The sequence below is a fragment of the Myodes glareolus genome, chromosome 20 (assembly GCF_982192425.1).
Source record: "Myodes glareolus chromosome 20, mMyoGla1.1, whole genome shotgun sequence".
NCBI lineage: Eukaryota > Metazoa > Chordata > Mammalia > Rodentia > Cricetidae > Myodes > Myodes glareolus.
Genome location: NC_142045.1, coordinates 14,965,469 through 14,984,986, shown reverse-complemented (window position 1 = coordinate 14,984,986; position 19,518 = coordinate 14,965,469). Strand labels below are relative to the sequence as shown.

Here is a 19,518-nt window from a genome sequence, read left to right as displayed (position 1 = left end):
CTAAAGTAATCCCTGTTCTTCAAAGACCAATTTTGGCTTTCTCCTTCTTGTATGCAGAGATGGAAACACTCTTCGGATGTCTCCCTTTCAGAGTGATGATTCCCAGGAGATTGAGAAAGACAATCTTCCCTGAGAGGCAAAACTGAGAAACAACTGGCAGAAAGTTCGAATACTTCTACACGAGATCAGCAGGGTTTTTCAAACAATTCTCCCTCAATTAGTTTATAAATAAAACATTCAATAGCATCAAACTGTTTGCTATAGTTGCCACTTCTGGCTCAAATGTAATGTACATGAGAGGAGCTGTGTATATTCATATTTTATAACTGTATGACTATATATTTCTTTTATAAGATATACTACATCATTTTGCATTAATTGTAATGATTAATTAGATGAATATCATGTGATCATCCTACTATTTTTCTCGCTTTCTATTTTTTTACCATATGAAGCCTTTTAACAAATATCTTTGATCTACTTCTATGATGGAAGAGGCTCTTTGTATAAATGAATATGTGTATGCATGATGCATTTCGCTTGCTATAATAAAATACCATGACCAAGGGAACTTATAGAAGGAAACATTTATTTGGGCTTAGATTTCCAGAGAGATAACAGTCTCTAGTGCAAAACATGGTAGCAAACAGCAATCATGGTGCCTGTGACAGGAAACTTAGAGCTTACATCTTCAAACACAAGCACGATACAGAAAGGGTGGACTAGAAGAATAATGAGGTTAGGTATCTCAAAGCCTATCCACTGTGAAACATTTCCTGCAGCAAGGTTGTTCATCTTAAACCTCCCAAACAGCACCAGCTGAGGATCATGAGTTCCAATAGCCGAGCCTGTGCGTGGAGGAGGGGTGTTCTCATTCAAATCGCTTTATCATCTCACTTAGCAGAGTATGCATCCCAAACATATCCCTCCCAGTACTGCTCTCTCCATCCTTGCCTGAGAAAATTGACCCTGTTTTGTACAAAGAACTCAAAATTACCTTCCCTGAAGAAAATTCTAGACAGGACCATACAGATGTCCCTTGGTGCCAACTAATTATTTTCTGTAGACCCTTAAGGAGACTAAGAACACTCCTAGAAGTGAGGTCTGAGGTGAAAGAGTCTACTAAAGAATTTAATGAACTTTCTAGTTCATGCAAGTAGAGGTCCAGGGAATGTGTGTGGGAATGGACTTTAAGGATGTAGAATGGTAGAAGGAGCATAAAACTGGATCAGGCTCAGATTATTGATATAAACCCACTGAATGATAATTCTCGGTTTAATATGGAAGCTTTCACAATTGAAAAAGAGTACAAAAGGTTTATACAATTGGTAGGCCGATCTATTTCTCAAATGATATTCTACTTAGAGGAAACTGAGTGGGCCTACTATGTTGAAAGGGTTTATTGTTGATGATGGGAATTTTAAGACTCAGAATTTGGAACGCTGGAGTAGATAAACTTGTAAAACTCTTTTCCTTCACAGTGGCAGGGCCAAGAATACACGTCCTGCACTACAGAAAACAGTGAGTGGGTAGCATGGAAAATGGTCAGAGGGGCTCCAGTCCATTTGAAGAGCCTTCTTACTGTCCTTCTCCTTATGTCAGATCTAAGGATTGAAGATGCTGCTGCTCAATGCATGAATTAATTGTAATGGGTTTAATTGGGCCACTGAGATGCATAGGTCAGGTGGCATCATTGAATTGTCAAAGGCAAGACAAGCGTAGGGATTGGATTGGGCCACACAGACAAAGCAATGTGTGCAAAGGTCTGACCCATAGGGATCTTTGGTACTGTCTAGTGAAACATGGTATTTCTAGGAAGAAAATAAATAGAAGTCTATCTAAGCATTTGTTTCATCTTTGAAAGAAGAAAAACTTTAGAACGAATACAAGAAAGGATAAATTGGATTGTCTCAATAAGGAATCTCTAGACTTGAGGCAGTTAGAAAACCTAGACCTTCTTGAATGAGGGAAGGCCAAGTCCCCCTGAGTTAGGATTGTGTTAGCATACTGAAGAGTTTTACTGTTAGCCTATCATTTTCTAGAAGGACATATGGCCTTTTACTAGAGGAACTAAGCATTGAGGAAAAATAAACAATTGATTTGCATAGCCTATTGGATATTAATTTTTAATTGGCATTACCTCCAGGAAAACCATAAAGGTAAGCTGCTTGCTAAACGTGGAGGAAAAGAAATGGATAGTAGAGAAATGTAGTTATAAATACTGGCCAAGATTCATTTGCAGAAATGATTGAAATTGGTATGAGTTTTTGTCTTATTAACAATATGTTAGCATGTATACACAGATATTTTCAATTTCTTCCCTCTATTTCTTTAGCATGCACTGTAACATCAATTGAGATAATATCATTGGTTAAGTGTTGTAAATCTATATTGTCATATTTAAGTTGAAAGACACTAAAAGGCTAAGGATTCTTCAAGGGACTTTGCTAGCTATTCTAAAATAGATAATACAGTTACAGTTCTTCATGAGACAGTTATAGATTGTTAGGTGTAATTATGACTTGATTATTGCTTTCTTTTGGAAATTAAACATTGCTTGAGGAAATCTAGCTATATGTCAGGCTGACAAGGGATGGATTTGTAATGCCTAATTTTGATGTCATCTTGACGGTTGTTGAAATTAACTTATTCCCATGCTTCAGGACAGTCCTGAGAGTGATTTTTCTTGATCAGGTTATTTGAAACAGAGAGATCCATCCTAAATGCATGATGCACCTTATGGTGCCTGCTCAGATCAAAAGATATGGAAGAAGGAAAATTTTCATTTTACCTGCTTGGTCTAATTCTTGCAGGTAAATTCATCTTTTCTGTTAATGTGACATCCCTTCTCTAATATTAGAATCCACTTTTGGAGATTCCAAAAAAGACAAAAGCCCAGAAGCTCTGTAGTATTTCTTGAGGCTTCCAGCACCTGAGTGGGAATGCTGAGACTTCCAGCCTTGTTTATTGAACAATTTCTATATTCTAGGCCTTTCAAGTTTGAGACAGCCATTCTTGAACTACTAATATATTTCTGCTAAACCACTCAAATAAATGTCTTTCTAATATATGTATTTATTTTATCTGTTCTGTTCCTTTAAAGAACCCTAATACACAATTGTATGCATTTTTATAACTGCTGATGAACTTTTCTTTATTCTTTATCAGTGAGAAAGGATAGTAAATAATGATTTACATTCAGGCTACTTAGGCAAAGCCCTTTCCATCCTATATAATCTGCTTTTTAAGATGGTGCTGTTGAGTTCAGTATAAACAACCACACTATGAAATTTCACTATTAATTTTGTTGTTTTCTTCAGCAATGTATAGATCGTCTTATTTATTAGGCATTGGGTTAATTGTGTCACACCTAAAATTATATTAATAATTATCCAAGAAATTATCAGATTGATAAGAATTTAATTACTTTACTTTTTAAAATTATCCCATCATTATAACGTTCAGTATGTTATTTTTCAAAAATCAGATATTATAAGAAGGGTACTTTTTTTAAAAGATGAGGCTTATTGCTTTAGTTCTCATAAATCAAAATTTGAAGGTTAATCCACTAAAATAATTTTTCAGCATATAAGTAATTGATCAAAATGAAGGTCTAAGCTGCCTGGATTAGCCACACTTATCCTTCTATAATCAAAGACACATTTAATTGTCATATTTTGAGAAACGAATCAAAAGATCACCTAAATTAGGTGAGAGCCCTATGATTTTAGTTCTGTAGTAACAGTTTCTCATTATTAACCCAAGAGAGGACTGACTGATGTCGAGTTTAGATTCACATATATTCAATTCATAAATAATTTAAATCGAACATTTGTTTCATCTCTGAATCTGTTAAAGGCACAATATCCAAGAGTTCCTATAAACTGATTTTAGGGTCCACCCCAAACCACAGTGTGGAGGCAAAGGGTTCTCTTTTAAACAATGTATTTTTTTGCTGTGGAATTCTTGTATGGGAGCAGCTTCATATGGCAAATCATTTTCAGGAACTGATGCCTGAAACATGTTTCTGATGCAGGATAGCAAGTTGGTTTGATTATTCAATGGTACATGAAATTCCTTGAGTTTGTACTAGTCATGTTTTATCTCACTATCACCTTTCCCAAATACTCTGACTCTTGTTTTTCTATTCTCTCTTGCTTCTGTATATATGACTAGCCAATTTTTTGTTTTTTTATTATTTCATATTAACACTAGGTTAATAAACAAATTGTAGGAAACACTAATATAAGCTATAACATCTAGTGTTTCAAAATCTGACTCAGTTTTTCAAAATACTTTTTTCTATGTGGTTCTGAAAATGGAGGAGTTAACAAAAAGTGTGTGCTTCTTGGAGGCGAACACATAAGGTTATCCAGGAAAGCAAGATCAGAGCAGCACGTGGTATTTATACACACACAGTTCCCACAGTTTGTATTCTATAAATTAATAAATCAACTTATGGTGACTTGGTTCTGAAAGGTTAGGTAAGATACTAAGTGAAAGACGCGAGGAATCAATACTCTCCTCTGGCATTTGTTTCTCTGCTGTATAATAGCATTCTTGGTATGTGCGGAGAGAGCTACTGGTATTTTTGTTCTCATCTACAGGAAAATGAATATTCTATAAAGGGTAAATCTATTAATTAGAGGCCCATACAACTCTCTTTCTTGATAGTGTAATCGTTAAATTGATTTCTCCAGTCCATCATGTAATTGCTCCAGCGATGGAATCCTGCTTTCCACTCTTGTTCTGTTTCATCAATATTTCCTGTAAAACACAGAATTCATTGCATTAATCTAAAGTTTAATCTCTGTTTACATTACCTGAAAAATAATTTTAATTATAGATGACATTTTCTGCTAGTATACAGCGTAGCAATGGTTTACTTTTCATTATGTATTATGAACTTCTATTACTACCCAAAAAGCTTTTAATAAACTTTATGCAGTTTATTAAATAATAGAACTAAAAGGTATATAAAATAAAATAATGTGAAAACATAAATTGCATCATGTGAAATTATTATATGTTCTTTTTTTCCCGAAGACATGTAGATATTACTTCTATTTATGAACTCTTAAAGCCATAGAAAAAAATCTTCAAAATTCAAAATCTAGTCACACATAGACACTGGGGTATTATCTTCACTTAAAGTATTTATAAAAGTAAATATTTATAATGAGAACTTCATAATTATCATTCCATACAGGCTTTTACAGTAATTAAAATAAATTTTCATCCATATGATGTTCAGTTGTTTACAGTGTGGGCTACAGAAAGCAGTTTAATATTTCCTTTGTAAAACACAAAGATAACTAAGAAAATATTTGCCTTCATTTAGCCTGTGAATCATATGTAGTTTCATCTGATGGTTATGCCATTAATCATTATTCCCCATGTATACATTCATTTATGATGAAGGGAAAAGAAATTTTAAGAATGAAATTGCTAAGAGGATCAACTGCAAGCATTTAGAAAAGTAAAAAAGAAATTAGAAGATTGGTATTAAAATTATGGTAACTATTGATAAACATCATTAAATATTGAAGTAGACTTTCCCTCAATATAAGAATATATCTATGTATACTTTCCATTTGTTGTTAGAGAGAATTCTATTTTATAGACAGAATCATATATAAAAATATAATTTCTTTATTCTTGCTACTGTGGCACGAGTTTATGAGTGGGACATTACGATGCAAAGAGCATCTTAACATCTCGTGGACTGATGACCTTTGTGAAGAAGAGCCTTCCCTAGAACTTAGTGGAGAGAGTACTTGAAAGGATCCCCTCTACTGATGCCCTATAATAGAAGTCTATGTGAGAAATTAAACTTGTTTCTTTTGTCATATGAACCTCGGTGAAACAAAGAGTACTCATCCATTGTCTTCAGTTTGTCACTTTCAATAGTGTTTGCAAAATAAAGAAACTCTGAAAAGCAAAAAAGCTTACATAGATATGTGACATAAATTTAAAAATTTGTTTTGGATATGAATAACAACTATAGAAGTAATCTGTGTCTAAAGTTCATTAAGAATAAGATAAAATTCACCAATATGCATAAAATTAATAGCTCTCGTTATTTGTTCCAGAAGAGATTATATTGAAATATGTAAAATATAATTCTTTTATTTATATTTTTATATTTGTATTTTTAAATTATAGATCATAATAAGAAAAAATCGATTGCAGAATTTTAGGCATTTCTTCAACTAAAAATTACCAGTCAGAGGCAAATTTAACATTTAATATTTTCATACTAAAGAAAAACATATTTGGAATACTTTTAAAAAATAAATAGAGATGAAATATATTAACATACAAAGTAACAAAACTAGCATGTTCTGGAGAGGACCTGGCAAACAAAAGCAGCGAGGCCTGAGGAATGGAATGACGGTGTGGATGTGTTTCATAATGCAATTCAGGAGAGCCTGACATGCCGCAAAAGCTAATGCATCCAGGAATCAACAACTGGGACTTGCCAGAGCTCCACTTGAAATTACTAAGCAGCTGTGCTTAAGACAGAATTGAAATTTCTTAGCACGGTGCAGAGGACACGTCGTCCCAGGTCCCTGGTTATCCGGCTCTCCTCTCCAGGATGCCTTCCTATTAAGATTCAGTGCAGGTGTCTGCTCTTAATAGCTTTCCACAATCCTGTACCGTGCCTCTGCCAATTTAGTGTGAGTGAGCATGCGCCATTTTTATGAGGGGCTTTATGGATTACACAGTCCCTTTCTAGGGCTAGGGAACAGAGCATACACTGTATAAGCAGTTATCATATTAGCTGATGAAGATGTAAAGAAGGGAAATCATATTTCTATTCCGTATCTGGTTATACTTCCCAATCCTGGACAAGATTTTGTTAAATGCCAACCCATAATGATAGCAATCTACTTGAACCGACTAGTTATTTAGAGATTATTTTTTCCAACTTTTAATATCTTGTGGATAATTGATGATGTCATTTCTTGTTTTGAATACAGGGATCTTATATAATTTGTGTTAACCAATGTCTTAAAACTTCAGTTTCTTTTGGAAAATTATTCTCAGTTATGTTAGTTAAAATTAATCACACCATTTCACATTACATTGGCTTCCTTCAAATGATCCCATATGCCCCTCTCTGCTACTTTTCAAATTCATTGCCTCTTTTTTCTTTAATGGTTATATACAAGCATTTATATTTTACTAGCTGCCACCCAGCTACCCACCAAAGAAAACATTCTATTGTATTTTTAGCAAGATTGTTAAGTGATATTCTGAAAAGAGTGTTACAGCGGTTTCATTCATATTAATCTATAACTAGGCAACATATCAATACCTTCAAATGAATACAAATACATTTTATACTAAACAGGAAAGAAAAAAGTTTAACTTTTTAATATAGTATCAATGATTAGAAATGTATGAATAAAATTAAATTCAGGGAAGTTAAAACTGTCCCTATGTAATATGACAAATAATAAATAATGCTGTTTTTATTTTCTCAACAATAGTGGTCTAATATTACCATGCGAAATGAACAGAAAACTTAAATATTTATAATAGAATAAACAAATAAATTCAACTTAGGTGATAGTTTGGACTTAAGAATTTCCTGAAAATAGAAACGTTCTTTATAAATAAGCAAGCAATTTCCATCTGAATCTTTAGGGTATATTAGTGGGACATAAATATAATGTGACCTCATACATACAAATCCAAGTAAGTGTAATTGATAATGCATCTTGTTATGTAACTTATTAATTGGCTACTTAGCACTAAAACACTTACATTAAATGTAGTTACTTTAAAATTTTTAAAATTATGTGCATTGTGTGTAGGTCTTTGTGGGGGTTTGTGCTTGTGTGTGGAATGCAAGCAGGGAATGGAAGCCAGTGTTCAGTGTCCTGGGGCTGGGGTTCCAGAACAATGTGAACTGCCCAACACAGGTGCTGGAACTGAACGAAGTCCTCTGCAAGAAAAGCACATGCTCTTAACTCCTGGACCCTCTCTCCAGCCCTGGAATTTAATTATTTTTTTTGTTTCTTTAAATTTTTTATTTGTTTTTTTTCAACTGTCTGAAATTTATTAAATTATAAAAGTTTCCATTTCCGCCCCTCCTCCCAACACCCTCCCACTCCCCCCTCCCACTCCTCCTCCCTCTCCATCCCTAAGAGCAGTCAGGGCTTCCTGCCCTGTGGGAAGTTCAAGTTCCTCCCCCCTCCCTCCAGGTCCAGGAAGGTGAGTGTCCAAACAGACTGGATCCCAAAAATCTAGTATATGTAGAGGAAACAAGTCCCAGTGTCATTGTCAATGGCTTTTCAGAAAGACTCCGGGCCAGCCACATTCAGAGAATCCAGCCACATTCAGAGAATCTGGTTGGATCACGTGCTCATTCAGTCCCAGTCCAACTGGCCTTGGAGAACTCTCATTAGATCAGTCCCCTTGTATCAGTGGGTGATCGCACTCCTCGCGGTCCTGATTTCCTTTTTCATGTTTTCCTCCTTTTGCTCCTCATTTGGACCTTGGGGGGCTCAGTCCAGTGCTCCAATGTGGGTCTCCGTCTGTATGGCCATCCATCGTCGGATGAAGGTTCTCTCTGGTCTTGCCTTCTTTGCTCACATTCTCTTTCCTTCTGCTTCTCGTTTGGACCTAGGGAGTTAAGTCCAGTGTTCCAATGTGGGTCTCTGTCTCTATCTCCATCCATCGCCAGATGAAGGTTCTATGGTGATAAGCAAAATATTCATCAGTATGGTTATAGGCCAAGGCCGGTTCAGGCACCCTCTCCTCTGTCCAGAGAACAATCTGGGGAATCTCTCCTTGGACCTGGGATCCCATTTATAATCAAGTCTCTTGTAAACCCTAAAATGACTCCCTTAGTTGAGATATATTCTTCCCTGATCCCATATCCATCCTTCCTCCCTCCCCCCGATCCCAGTCCCCCCAGCTTTCCCCATTCCTCCCCTCCTCCCTTCTCTCTAACCCTCTCCCCTTCCAACAGTCCCCCCACCCCCCCATGCACCCGAGGTTGCCTGGCACTCTTGTCTACTTCCAATCTTCAGGAGGATAACTTCATGATTTTCTTCAGGTTCACCTTCTTATTTAGCTTCTCTAGGATTACGAATAATAGGCTCAAAGACCTTTAATTATGGCTAGAATCCACTTATGAGTGAATAAATGCCATATTCCTCTCTTTGGGTCTGGCTTACCTCTCTCAGTAAAGCGTTTTCTATGTCCATCCATTTGCATGCAAAAGCCACTTCCTAAGTAGGACCCCAGTAGCACAGACAATAAGAGAAACAATGAATAAATGGGACCTACTGAAACTGAGAATCTTCTGTAAAGCAAAGGACACTGTCAGTAAGATAAAATGGCTGCCTTCTTACTGGGAGAAGATCTTCACCAACCCCTCATCAGACAAAGGTCTGATCTCCAAAATATACAAAGAATTCAAGAAACTAGACACTAAAACTCTAAATAACCCAATTGAAAAATGGGGTACTGAACTGAACAGAGAATTCACAACAGATGAACTTCGAATGGCCAGAAGACACTTAAGGTCATGCTCAACCTCCTTAGCAATCAGGGAAATGCAAATCAAAACCACTTTGAGATACCATCTTACACCTGTCAGAATAGCTAAACTCAAAAACACCAATGAAAGCCTATGCTGGAGAGGATGTGGAGTGAGGGGAACACTCATCCATTGTTGGTGGGAATGCAAACTTGTGCAGCCACTGTGGAAATCAGTGTGGCGGTTTCTCAGGAAACTGGGAGTCAACCTCCCTCAGGACCCAGCAATTCCACTCTTGGGAATATACCCAAGAGATGCCCTATCATACTACAAAAGTATTTGTTCAACTATGTTCATAGCTGCACTATTTGTAATAGCCAGAACATGGAAACAACCTAGGTGCCCCTCAATAGAAGAATGGTTAAAAAAGGTGTGGAACATATACACATTAGAATTTTACTCAGCCGTAAAAAACATTGACATCTTGAATTTTGAATTTAATTATTTTTTACAATTTGGTTCTATGACTGATTTTGTTGCTTTTAAATTGCTTCAAATGACAAAAAATATGTTACACTAAGTATAAAAGATAAATAGCTTATTTTATTTGTCTGTGTTTGGGGCCTCTGGACTGATTGGGGAAGATAAATGAATAATCGTTTGTTTATTTGATGTTTCATGGGGGTGTTGAAATAAAGAAGAGGAGGCTATATAGAAACTGACTTTTTCAATTCACTTTTTGTTATCATTGTTTTCTCCCATGTCTGTGTCTCATCTGAAAGTATGAGGTTCTCTTTTCTGTGAAGATGATCATCATTGTTTGTCTTAGACAGGATATGGGGTGGTTTATGTTCCTTGGAGCACAGCACATCTAATACAACTGAAACTTATATCTTGCATTTCTCAGGAGAAAAGTCAAAGCTTCAGTCACCAAAACTTAAGTGAGATTTTGTTCTTGGTGCATAAAATGAGAGCCTCATTATTGTGTCTTCACATATATAGGAACTGGAAAGTCAACCCAGGTTTTTGTTTTATTTTTTTCCATTTATTTTATCTTATTTAATAAGAAGACTCACTAATCCCACAGATGAAGGCTCCTCTTTTCCAATCTCATGACTACTGAAGGACCCCTCTTTGAAAACGACTACCCTCAAAGTTAGAATTTCATTATGTGAGTTCAGGATACAAATATTTAGTAGGAAATGGAAAACGTGTGAACTGTTCCAAATTTCTCATAGAAGTAAAGTTAGAGGAAGTATTCAAGTTGACAGACAACGATTTTCGATATTTTGAAACCATCCGTCATGAACTGAACAGAGGCTTACTGAAAAGCTCCCAAGCCAATTGTTGCCTTACTTCCCTAAGTTAAACAAGTTACAGAGAGTATCAGAATATGGATAACTCTTTATGTGGGAAGTCAAAGGCTAATTAGTTTTCCTGTCATAATCTGGGTGTTAAATGAGATGCCAGAATGAGTCCTATTAAAATAGGCTTCAGGGACAGAGTGGGAGAGAATGGAAGAGAGAAGTTGTGAGAGAGAGAGCATCTATGGGGTTAGGGAGAAACCTGGTGCTAGGGAAATTCCCAGGAACCCACAAAGATGATCCCAGTTAAGACTCCTCACAATAGCGGAGAGGATGCCTGATCTGGCCTTCCGCTGTAATCAGATTAGTGAATACAATAACTATTATCATAGAGTCTTCATCCAGCAAATGACGGAACTGGAGGCAGAGATTCACAACCGAGGACAGGGTCGAGCTATGGGAATCCAATCAAAAAGATGGAGTAAGGAATATAAGCGAGATAAGTCAGGATCATGATGGAGAAATCTACAGAGACAGTTGAACCAAGCTCATGGAAACTCATGAACTCTAGACCCACAGCTGTGGAGCCTCCTTGGGACCAAACTAGGCCTTCCACTTGTGGGAGACAGTGGTAAAGCTTGAACTATCTGCATGACACCTGACAATAGGACCAGGATCTATCCCTGGTGCATGAGCTAGCTTGTTGAAGCCCATTCCCTATGGTGGGATGCTATGGCCAGCCTTAATGCAGTGGGGAGGGGCTTGGACATGCCCCAACTTAATGTGCCAGACTTTGATAACCTTAGCCTTTGGGAGGAGTAGATGGGGTTTGGGCTGGGAGGAAGGTGGGAACCGGTGCAGGAGGAGGGGCAGGTTGGGGTGGGAGAACAGTGGATGGAATGTAAAATGAAATTTTAAAAATTAATCAAAATTTTAAAAATAAAATAAATTTGGGTTGAGCAATGTGAAGCCTCCATGGTCTATGGCAGAAAGATAAAAGTTGATCATAAAGATAACTTTTGTCTATTTATTTTTTAATGATGGTAAATTCACATTTTGATAATGAAACTATGGTAGCACTTTTCTCCCTGTTAGCTTTCCAAGGTCTTATCTTCAGTTATTAATCTTAACATTGCTAACTAATTGGAACTATCAGTAAATGATTCTGGAAGTAACCAAGTTATAGACTGTCTGAGCAATTTAATTTTTTTTTCATTTTCATACATGTCTGTATGATGTATTTCATACTACCGTGTAGATCTCCTGTTTGCTCTAGGGATCCTCTGTCTCCACCTTCAAAGACTAATTGTACTTACATGGATTTAGGGAATCAAAACACTAAGCAGCCAGTCTTCTCCACAGACCCCAAGAGCACTTAAATTTAGATAGGGTCTTCTTTAGATTGGCAACAATAATGCTCCATGATTACTCAAACATCAGACGAGAAACTGCTGTGTGTAATGTGTTTCCTTGTGAGATAAAATGAAGCTAATATATTTTCTATTAACTTTCATCCTATATTTCTATCACTTATGACAATGAGTGGATAATTTGGCTCCTTTTAAAAATAACTATGACTTTTTATATGATAGTATTCTTGGAGAAATATGAACAGAAAAATATTTCATACAAACATGAGACATTGTATTTCTTACAGGACATGCAATAATAGTCAAGCATGGACTGAAGGACAGCCCAGAAGTGAAGTGCTGGAAGCTATGTGTTTAAACGAATCTTAAGAATCATTGAATTTGAGAGCATTTATTGCTCTTATGTAAACTGTAACTGAAGTGGTGCTTCGGAAAGCGTATTGCTCTTTCATTTGAAGGGAACTAAGCATTTCCTGTTTCAAGGAAGGCAGTCAGTAGTAATTCTTTGAAAGTTTCTTTTGCTGGTAGATCTACCTTTAGAAAAAAAATAACTTCAGTCCAAGCCTTAAAATATTATATATGAACCTTTAAAGATAAAACATGCAAAGTTTGTTTGTTTTTGTTTATCGAGACAGGGTTTCTCTGTTGTTTTGGGTTGTCTCCTGGAACTAACTCTTGTCGACCAGGCTGGCCTTGAACTCACAGAGATCCACCTGCCTCTGCCTCCCCAGTGCTGGGGTTAAAGGCACGCATTACTACCATCCAACAAATCATACAAATTTTAATATCTGAAAATGTAAGGTGTAGATTGAATATATATTCTACAAACGAATTCTTCCTAACATTATGTATTTATAAAAGACAGACTATAACCTTAAACTTGGCTAAATGTGACAACTTTAAATGAATACATTGTCCCTCAAATGATATGATTTATTTGCCTTTAACTTTAAGTTATGTGTGTAGATACATTATTAATTTTTCTCTGTTATGATTTATGGCACATATGCCCTGGCAGGTCCCACAGCAGGTGGGAGACAGACAGATAGGCCATGCAGAGAGAGCTTGGGTACAGAGAGTTTGTTTAGTGGGTATTGAGAGGATATGGGAAGTTATGGGACATGGGGGGAAGAGACAGAAAGAGAGAGATGTAAAGAGACAGAAAGACAGAGAGGGAAGAGGAGTGGGGAAAAGGAAGGCAAAGGGTACCTCTTCAGAAGAAAACTTAGGGAGAGAGAGAGAGACAGAGAGAGAGAGAGACAGAGAGAGAGAGAGACAGAGAGAGACAGATAGAGGAAGAAAGTGAAGACCAGTTTGTCTCAGACAGAAAGGAGAAGACTGGAAGTGGGCAAGGCTTGTCTCCTAAAGAAACAGGGTACCCAGGGCATGGGCACGTCAGCATAATTATATCTATTTCTGTCTCTGTCTCTCTCAGTGTCTTGGTCTCTCTATGCATTTGTGGTGTGTTATGGTGTGTGTGTGTGTGTGTGTGTGTGTGTGTGTGTGTGTGTGTGTGTGCGTGTTCGTGCACGCACACGCACACACACACACATGACCATGGATGGGTGCATAGTTGTGGATGATTATTTGGGTATTACGGGAGGTGTGTCATAGATTGATGTGGGAGTGCTTTCAATAATATTTCAATCACTGGATGACCTGAGAAGAATCCCCCATCCTAGATCTACTTGTCTCTGTCCCCATTGTCCAGTGTTGGGTTGGAAGATATCATACTCAGCTTTTCAGACCCTCCAGTTTTGCCTTCACTTCTTTATTGGTTTGTTTGTTATAATCCAAGTTTATATATATATATATATATATATATATATATATATATATATATATGTAATATATTTATATATATTCTAGGGTGTGTGTGGGGTTTAAAGTTAGTGCTAAGAATTCAAGCTCAGGTCTCTGTGCTTTATCAGTGAATTATTTACCCAATGAGTCATCTCTTCAAACTCCTAGAAAATATATTAAATTTGAACTCATTTGGAGGAATATTCAGAATACACTAGAAATCGAACAAATATGAAATTATATTTTAAGGAACACTAAATTTAACTCAAAGAAAATTAAGATGTTCTATAAACTTTTCTTTTTAAGTTTAAGAGATGCTCACAGCTTTCAGAAGCAGTATAAGTTAACCTAAACTAAAGCTTAAGACAGGAAAGATTTCAAATAGATCTTTTTGCATCCTACTTTCAAAATCACTGGTACTTCAGACGTGAAACATTAATAACTAAAGAATCAAATCACTTACATTTACCTACTCAGACGCTCATTACTAATTCTTCCCTGTAGAACCTGACCCTCTCCTTTAAGTTGATCTCTTCCAGAGACCAGAATCTGGGATTTGTGGTATGTTCAATGGTATCTGTTTGGGTTTCTTGGCAGATCATGTGAGTTACCTCATTGTTACTCACACCCGGAGAACACAAGGACAGCACTGTTGCTCTGCCAAGGGACACAGAGACTCAGCTTTGGATATATCTTATGTCACAGAACATTTGGTCTTGCTCAGAGCACAGATATATCATTAAGCTCTTTCAAACAGATAAAGTACACAATTACAAGTTTGTTGCTCAATGTCGACAATCAAAGGGCATAATAAGCATAATGACACTTCTCCGAGATGCTTTTTTTAAAAAACTAACCCAAATTCTCTGAAAAAGAAATCAACAATATGCATTATTTTTGATATCAGACACACACTTTGACAATGTGACGGGTCATTGAAATTTTATTTTAATAAAAATAAAACATTAAATTATGAACAAATAGAACATGATTATTAAACTAACATTAGATAACAATTCCACACATTTTTAATTTTGATCATAAGTATGATACTTCTCACCAAAGAAAATATGTTTAGATGGTCAGATAAAATTTAAATTTAATTAAAAAATAAAATTGACAATGTTACCATCATTTTTCATTAATAAGCGTTCTGTAGATAAACGTGGAAAGTCTAAATTAAAATGAGTTGAAACAAAATTCTTGATAATAGGAGATGGCTGCAAATTAAATAAAATATTAAACTTTGAATCATAAAGAATTAATATGCACTATGGAAGTAGACTGGTACTCAACTAGCATTAGCCTTGAAATTTAATAATAATAAAAGCAAAAAATATTAACTTCTGGAGAGAAAAATTAATGAACTATGCTGAAAAATAATCCTAGTTAATAAAGTATCTTAGAGATATAAACGCTAAATATTTCCAAGATTAAAATTAGTAATTATACCTAGATAACTAAGGCAACAATTATTGCACATTTAATTTTAACCACATTTGAGAAGGAATACATATTTTTCTTTGTGTATGTGTACTTTTCTATGTGAGCAAATTCCATACGTTTTGAGAAAGGTTCTCTCACTGACCCTGGAGGACATTGACTCTAATAGAGTTCCCAGGGCGTCCTCCTCTCTTGGCCTTCCAGCACTGCATTTACAAGTATGTACCATGGCCACAAACTCGGGTATTATGTGGTACTGGGAACAAAACGCACATCCTCCTGTTTGCACAGAAATCGTCTTCCAGGTTATCTATCCATAATTTTTGTAAACATTTTTTTCATACAGCGTATTTGGAAGAAAGGTTATCACCCTCATGTCCTCTCAGATCCTCGTCACTTCCCTACTCATCCAAGTGGATAGTTTTTTTTCTTTCTATTTAGAAAGTCACTTAAACCCCACTTTAGCATTTGAGCTAGGATCAAGTAAAGACTTTCTCAAAATACAATAGTCCATTTCCCCCTAATTTTGCACAACCCACCATCTCTCTACTAAAGAAACAAATGAGAAAAACACATACCTGTCATTTCCAAGACTTTAGGGAAAAATAGTTTCCAAAATCGGCATTGTGGATCACGGAGTTTCGAGTTTATTCTTGGTTTCTCTGTGTTCAAAGTTAGGTATTTTTGTTCCGTACTTGTGAAGACAGGCCACATTGTGCTATCATTCTGGATCCCATTGGGATGTCTAGATATTTAAAGAGATGTTAGAGATTTTATGAAATCATTGTTGGATAAAATATTTTTCTCTGAAATTGCCAATAACTGTCAAACAATAATTTTAGAGTACCTGTGGTCATAATTTGATGATGGCAAGAGAAAATGAACTGGGTTTTAAGATGTCAAGCATGAATGAGCTTTCTTTTCAGTTTCTTCAGTCACAATATTAATGAAAACTATACAGACCATGCATGTACTTATGTGCAACATAAAAACACATTTTAATTTTTTCAAAATGTCTCTTTTTCCAACATAATACTCTTATTGATTATTTCATACAATGAACCCAAATCACACTCACTTCCTCTTTCCACCAGATCCACTCCCCCACACTTATTACTTCCCCTCCGCAAAAAAAAAAAAAAATACACCAAATACCTATTTGTGTTGGCGAATTCTTGATTCTCACTTAAACACACTCAGAAAAGGCAATGTTACTTTTATTCCATTATCTTCTTCTATTATAGACTTAAGCTTTTCTAGTCATAGTATTACCACCGTCTCAAACTGCATTGCCTCTACTATGTTCTATGTATAATCCTCTATAATACTCTGGATTTGGCACTATGAGATTTGGAGTAAATAATAATAATAATAATAATAATAATAATAATAATAATAATAATAAAAAACATAAGCCAGAAAGACATGTGGGAAAGACAGAGAGGGAATAGAATTGGAGCAAAAGTAAATATTGAATCTGTTGTTTTGTCCAAAAATGATAAACAATGTCTTCACAGTTAAGAGCCAAGAAGCTAGGTTAGATATTAGCATTATATATGACAAACTTAGAAAACAGTGGGATTGCACTTGTGAAATTTCCTGCTCTTCGAGGGATTTGGGGTCACTTTTTATTGTGGTAATTAGAATGCTATTTAAGCCTATGAGGTGCATTCTTATATTTCTATAACAAAGAAAGGATTAAAGTGGTAGAAATAAGAAATCCATTCCTTTCTCTTATTTTTTTTCTTTATGCAGAATTACAGAAGAAAATTTCTCATTGAACTTTCTAGAAACAGTATGAAAGACTTCATTGTTCATATATTTGTAGATAGTTATTCAATAGAAATTTACAAGCAGAGTTAGGCAATACAAAACTTTGAGATTGAGAGGAAACTCTGAAATGTAGCATTCATCAAAATAGTTATCTAGAAGCAGATTGTACCAAGAACTTGTATTAAATAAACACAACCAAAGCACATATCGTCCCAGGCACAGGCGTACTCAGGCATGAATTTAGGAGCTTTAGCAAGAAATAGCTTCCCGATGGACTAGTTGATTTTATGCAGAATTGGATGATTTAGGACGGATTATTAATGAGCAGAGTCATTTAAGCTAAATCGGTATCATTCTAGTATAGAAATCTCCAGCTCGAGGATATTATTTGAAGGAGGTCAAGAGGAAAATGAAGCCTGATCACAGATGGCGCACAGCCCGGGAGAATCATGGAATCCTTTACTTTGCTCTAAACATTGTGGAAACCAAACAGGTCCAGCTGCTGGGGGCTGGCTGTTAAACGAGGGGAACCACTGGTGCGACTCAGAACTGCGATTCTGTGTTGTAAACTGCACACTTTCCTTCTACGTCCTCTCTAATTAACTTACAGCAATGCACTCACTGCACACGCCTTCCTAGCTGATGCAATGGGTGGCTGAGACAGAACTGACTTTCTCTTGGGTTCGAAAGCAGGACACTAATGGCAGCATCAGTGTGCATTTAACAAACCTTGTCCTTTGAAATGACTTATGATGGCCCATGCTATAACTTGGGGGCAATAAATTTCCTCTGCTTGTGAATGCAGATATGGTTTTCAAAACCATGATTGAAGCAGCTTTTAAGTGACAGACAACTTACTCTGTAATTTAAGGAAATCTTCCACAAATTGAAACTTGAAAAGAGATGCAATTCTCTTCCTGTCTGTATCAATTAAAAACTTGTGAAATGCCATGTATTTCCCAGACACACAATTCTGAAACAGGATGTAATTTAGATCTCACATATAAAATACATTCCAACATCTTGAGTTTTGCTATTTCTATAAAACATTTTCTGCCTTTGTCACAAAATAAAGACTTGAAAGTGATTACAACATAAAAAATTCCAAGAAACAGTAGGCTATCCTTTATTTTTATTGCCAGATCTTTTTTTCACTTTGAGATATACAAAATGTTCTAAAGCTCACTTATTATAATCACTGTTTTATGTAGGTGTGAAAGGTTAGGAGACATCCTATCTAACCAACCAAAGAGATTTTCTTTCTTTTTGCCTATGGTACAGAAACATACTCTGCCAGTTATAAATATCTGGGAATATATATATATATATATACTCTTTATGAAATAGCTTTAAAAACATGTATTAACTTACTGTATCCTGTTAAGAAATAGTGGACATTTAGTTTCATATTGCAACTTTCTTGCAAAATAAAATCATAATCTTTCTTATGTTAGCAGAAGAATTCAGATACATAAATTTGGGGTAGGAAAATGGCTCTCAGTAAAGTTCTTGTTGCACAAACACAATGAGCTGAATTTGGATCCAGAATGTCCATGTACAAACCCATTGTAGCAGCTCTTCCACAACATCCAGTGCTGAGAGGAAGGAGACAGAAGCCTGGAACTTGGTGTCCAGAGAGTCTAGCTGAATCATCTAACTTCAGAGTCAGTAAGAGATCTGTCTCAAAATAATGTGGAACACGACTTATGAAGATACCTAACTCGAGCTTGCCCAGTCATTGCATGTTGAACAGGCAAAATAAGAAGTACTGAATTTTTACTTATCTATTCTAAAAATCATATTGAGTGATGTAACCGAGACACAGAAAGAAAAATATAATATATACTATATATGATATATATTCACTCATAACTGGCTTTTAGACATAAAGCAAAGAAAAACCGGCTTACAATTCACAACACCAGAGCACTTGGACAGCAAGAAGGACTCTAAGAGAGACATACATTGATCTAATCTACATTGAAAGTAGAAAAAGACAAGATCCCCTGAGTAAATTTGAAGTGTGGGAATCATGGGATACAGTAGAAGATGGAGGAAGGGAAGAGAGCAGAGAAAAATATATAGCTCAATAATTAAAAGCAATAAAAATAAAATTTGAGATAGTGGAATAAATAAATAAAATGCAATGCAAGTGATATATGACTATAAATGGAGACTTGAAAATAGGAAAAGGAGAATGTGGATAAGTTTTGGAATAGCAGGAGGCAATGTAAAAAAGTAAAGTATTTATTCTAGCTTTAAAGATAAACGAGTATGTACATACTAATGAGGTATCATGTAACTCTTCGATACATTTATGTACTGAATA

The 19,518-nt window shown here is 35.8% G+C and overlaps 1 protein-coding gene across 3 annotated transcripts in view; it reads right to left on the bottom strand.

Moving 5' to 3' along the window:
* Nucleotides 1-572: 572 nt before the first annotated feature.
* Nucleotides 573-19,518, bottom strand: part of Bche (butyrylcholinesterase) — a 66,585-nt gene continuing 47,639 nt past the window's right edge. For all 3 annotated transcript variants that reach the window (XM_048424554.3, XM_048424552.3, XM_048424551.3), the window contains 2 exons: nucleotides 15,995-16,161; nucleotides 573-4,767 (listed from right to left, as the gene is read on the bottom strand). In XM_048424554.3, coding sequence (XP_048280511.3) covers nucleotides 4,643-4,767; nucleotides 15,995-16,161 — 292 coding nt within the window. In that variant the 3' untranslated portion in view covers nucleotides 573-4,642. The remainder of the gene's footprint in view (nucleotides 4,768-15,994; nucleotides 16,162-19,518) is intronic.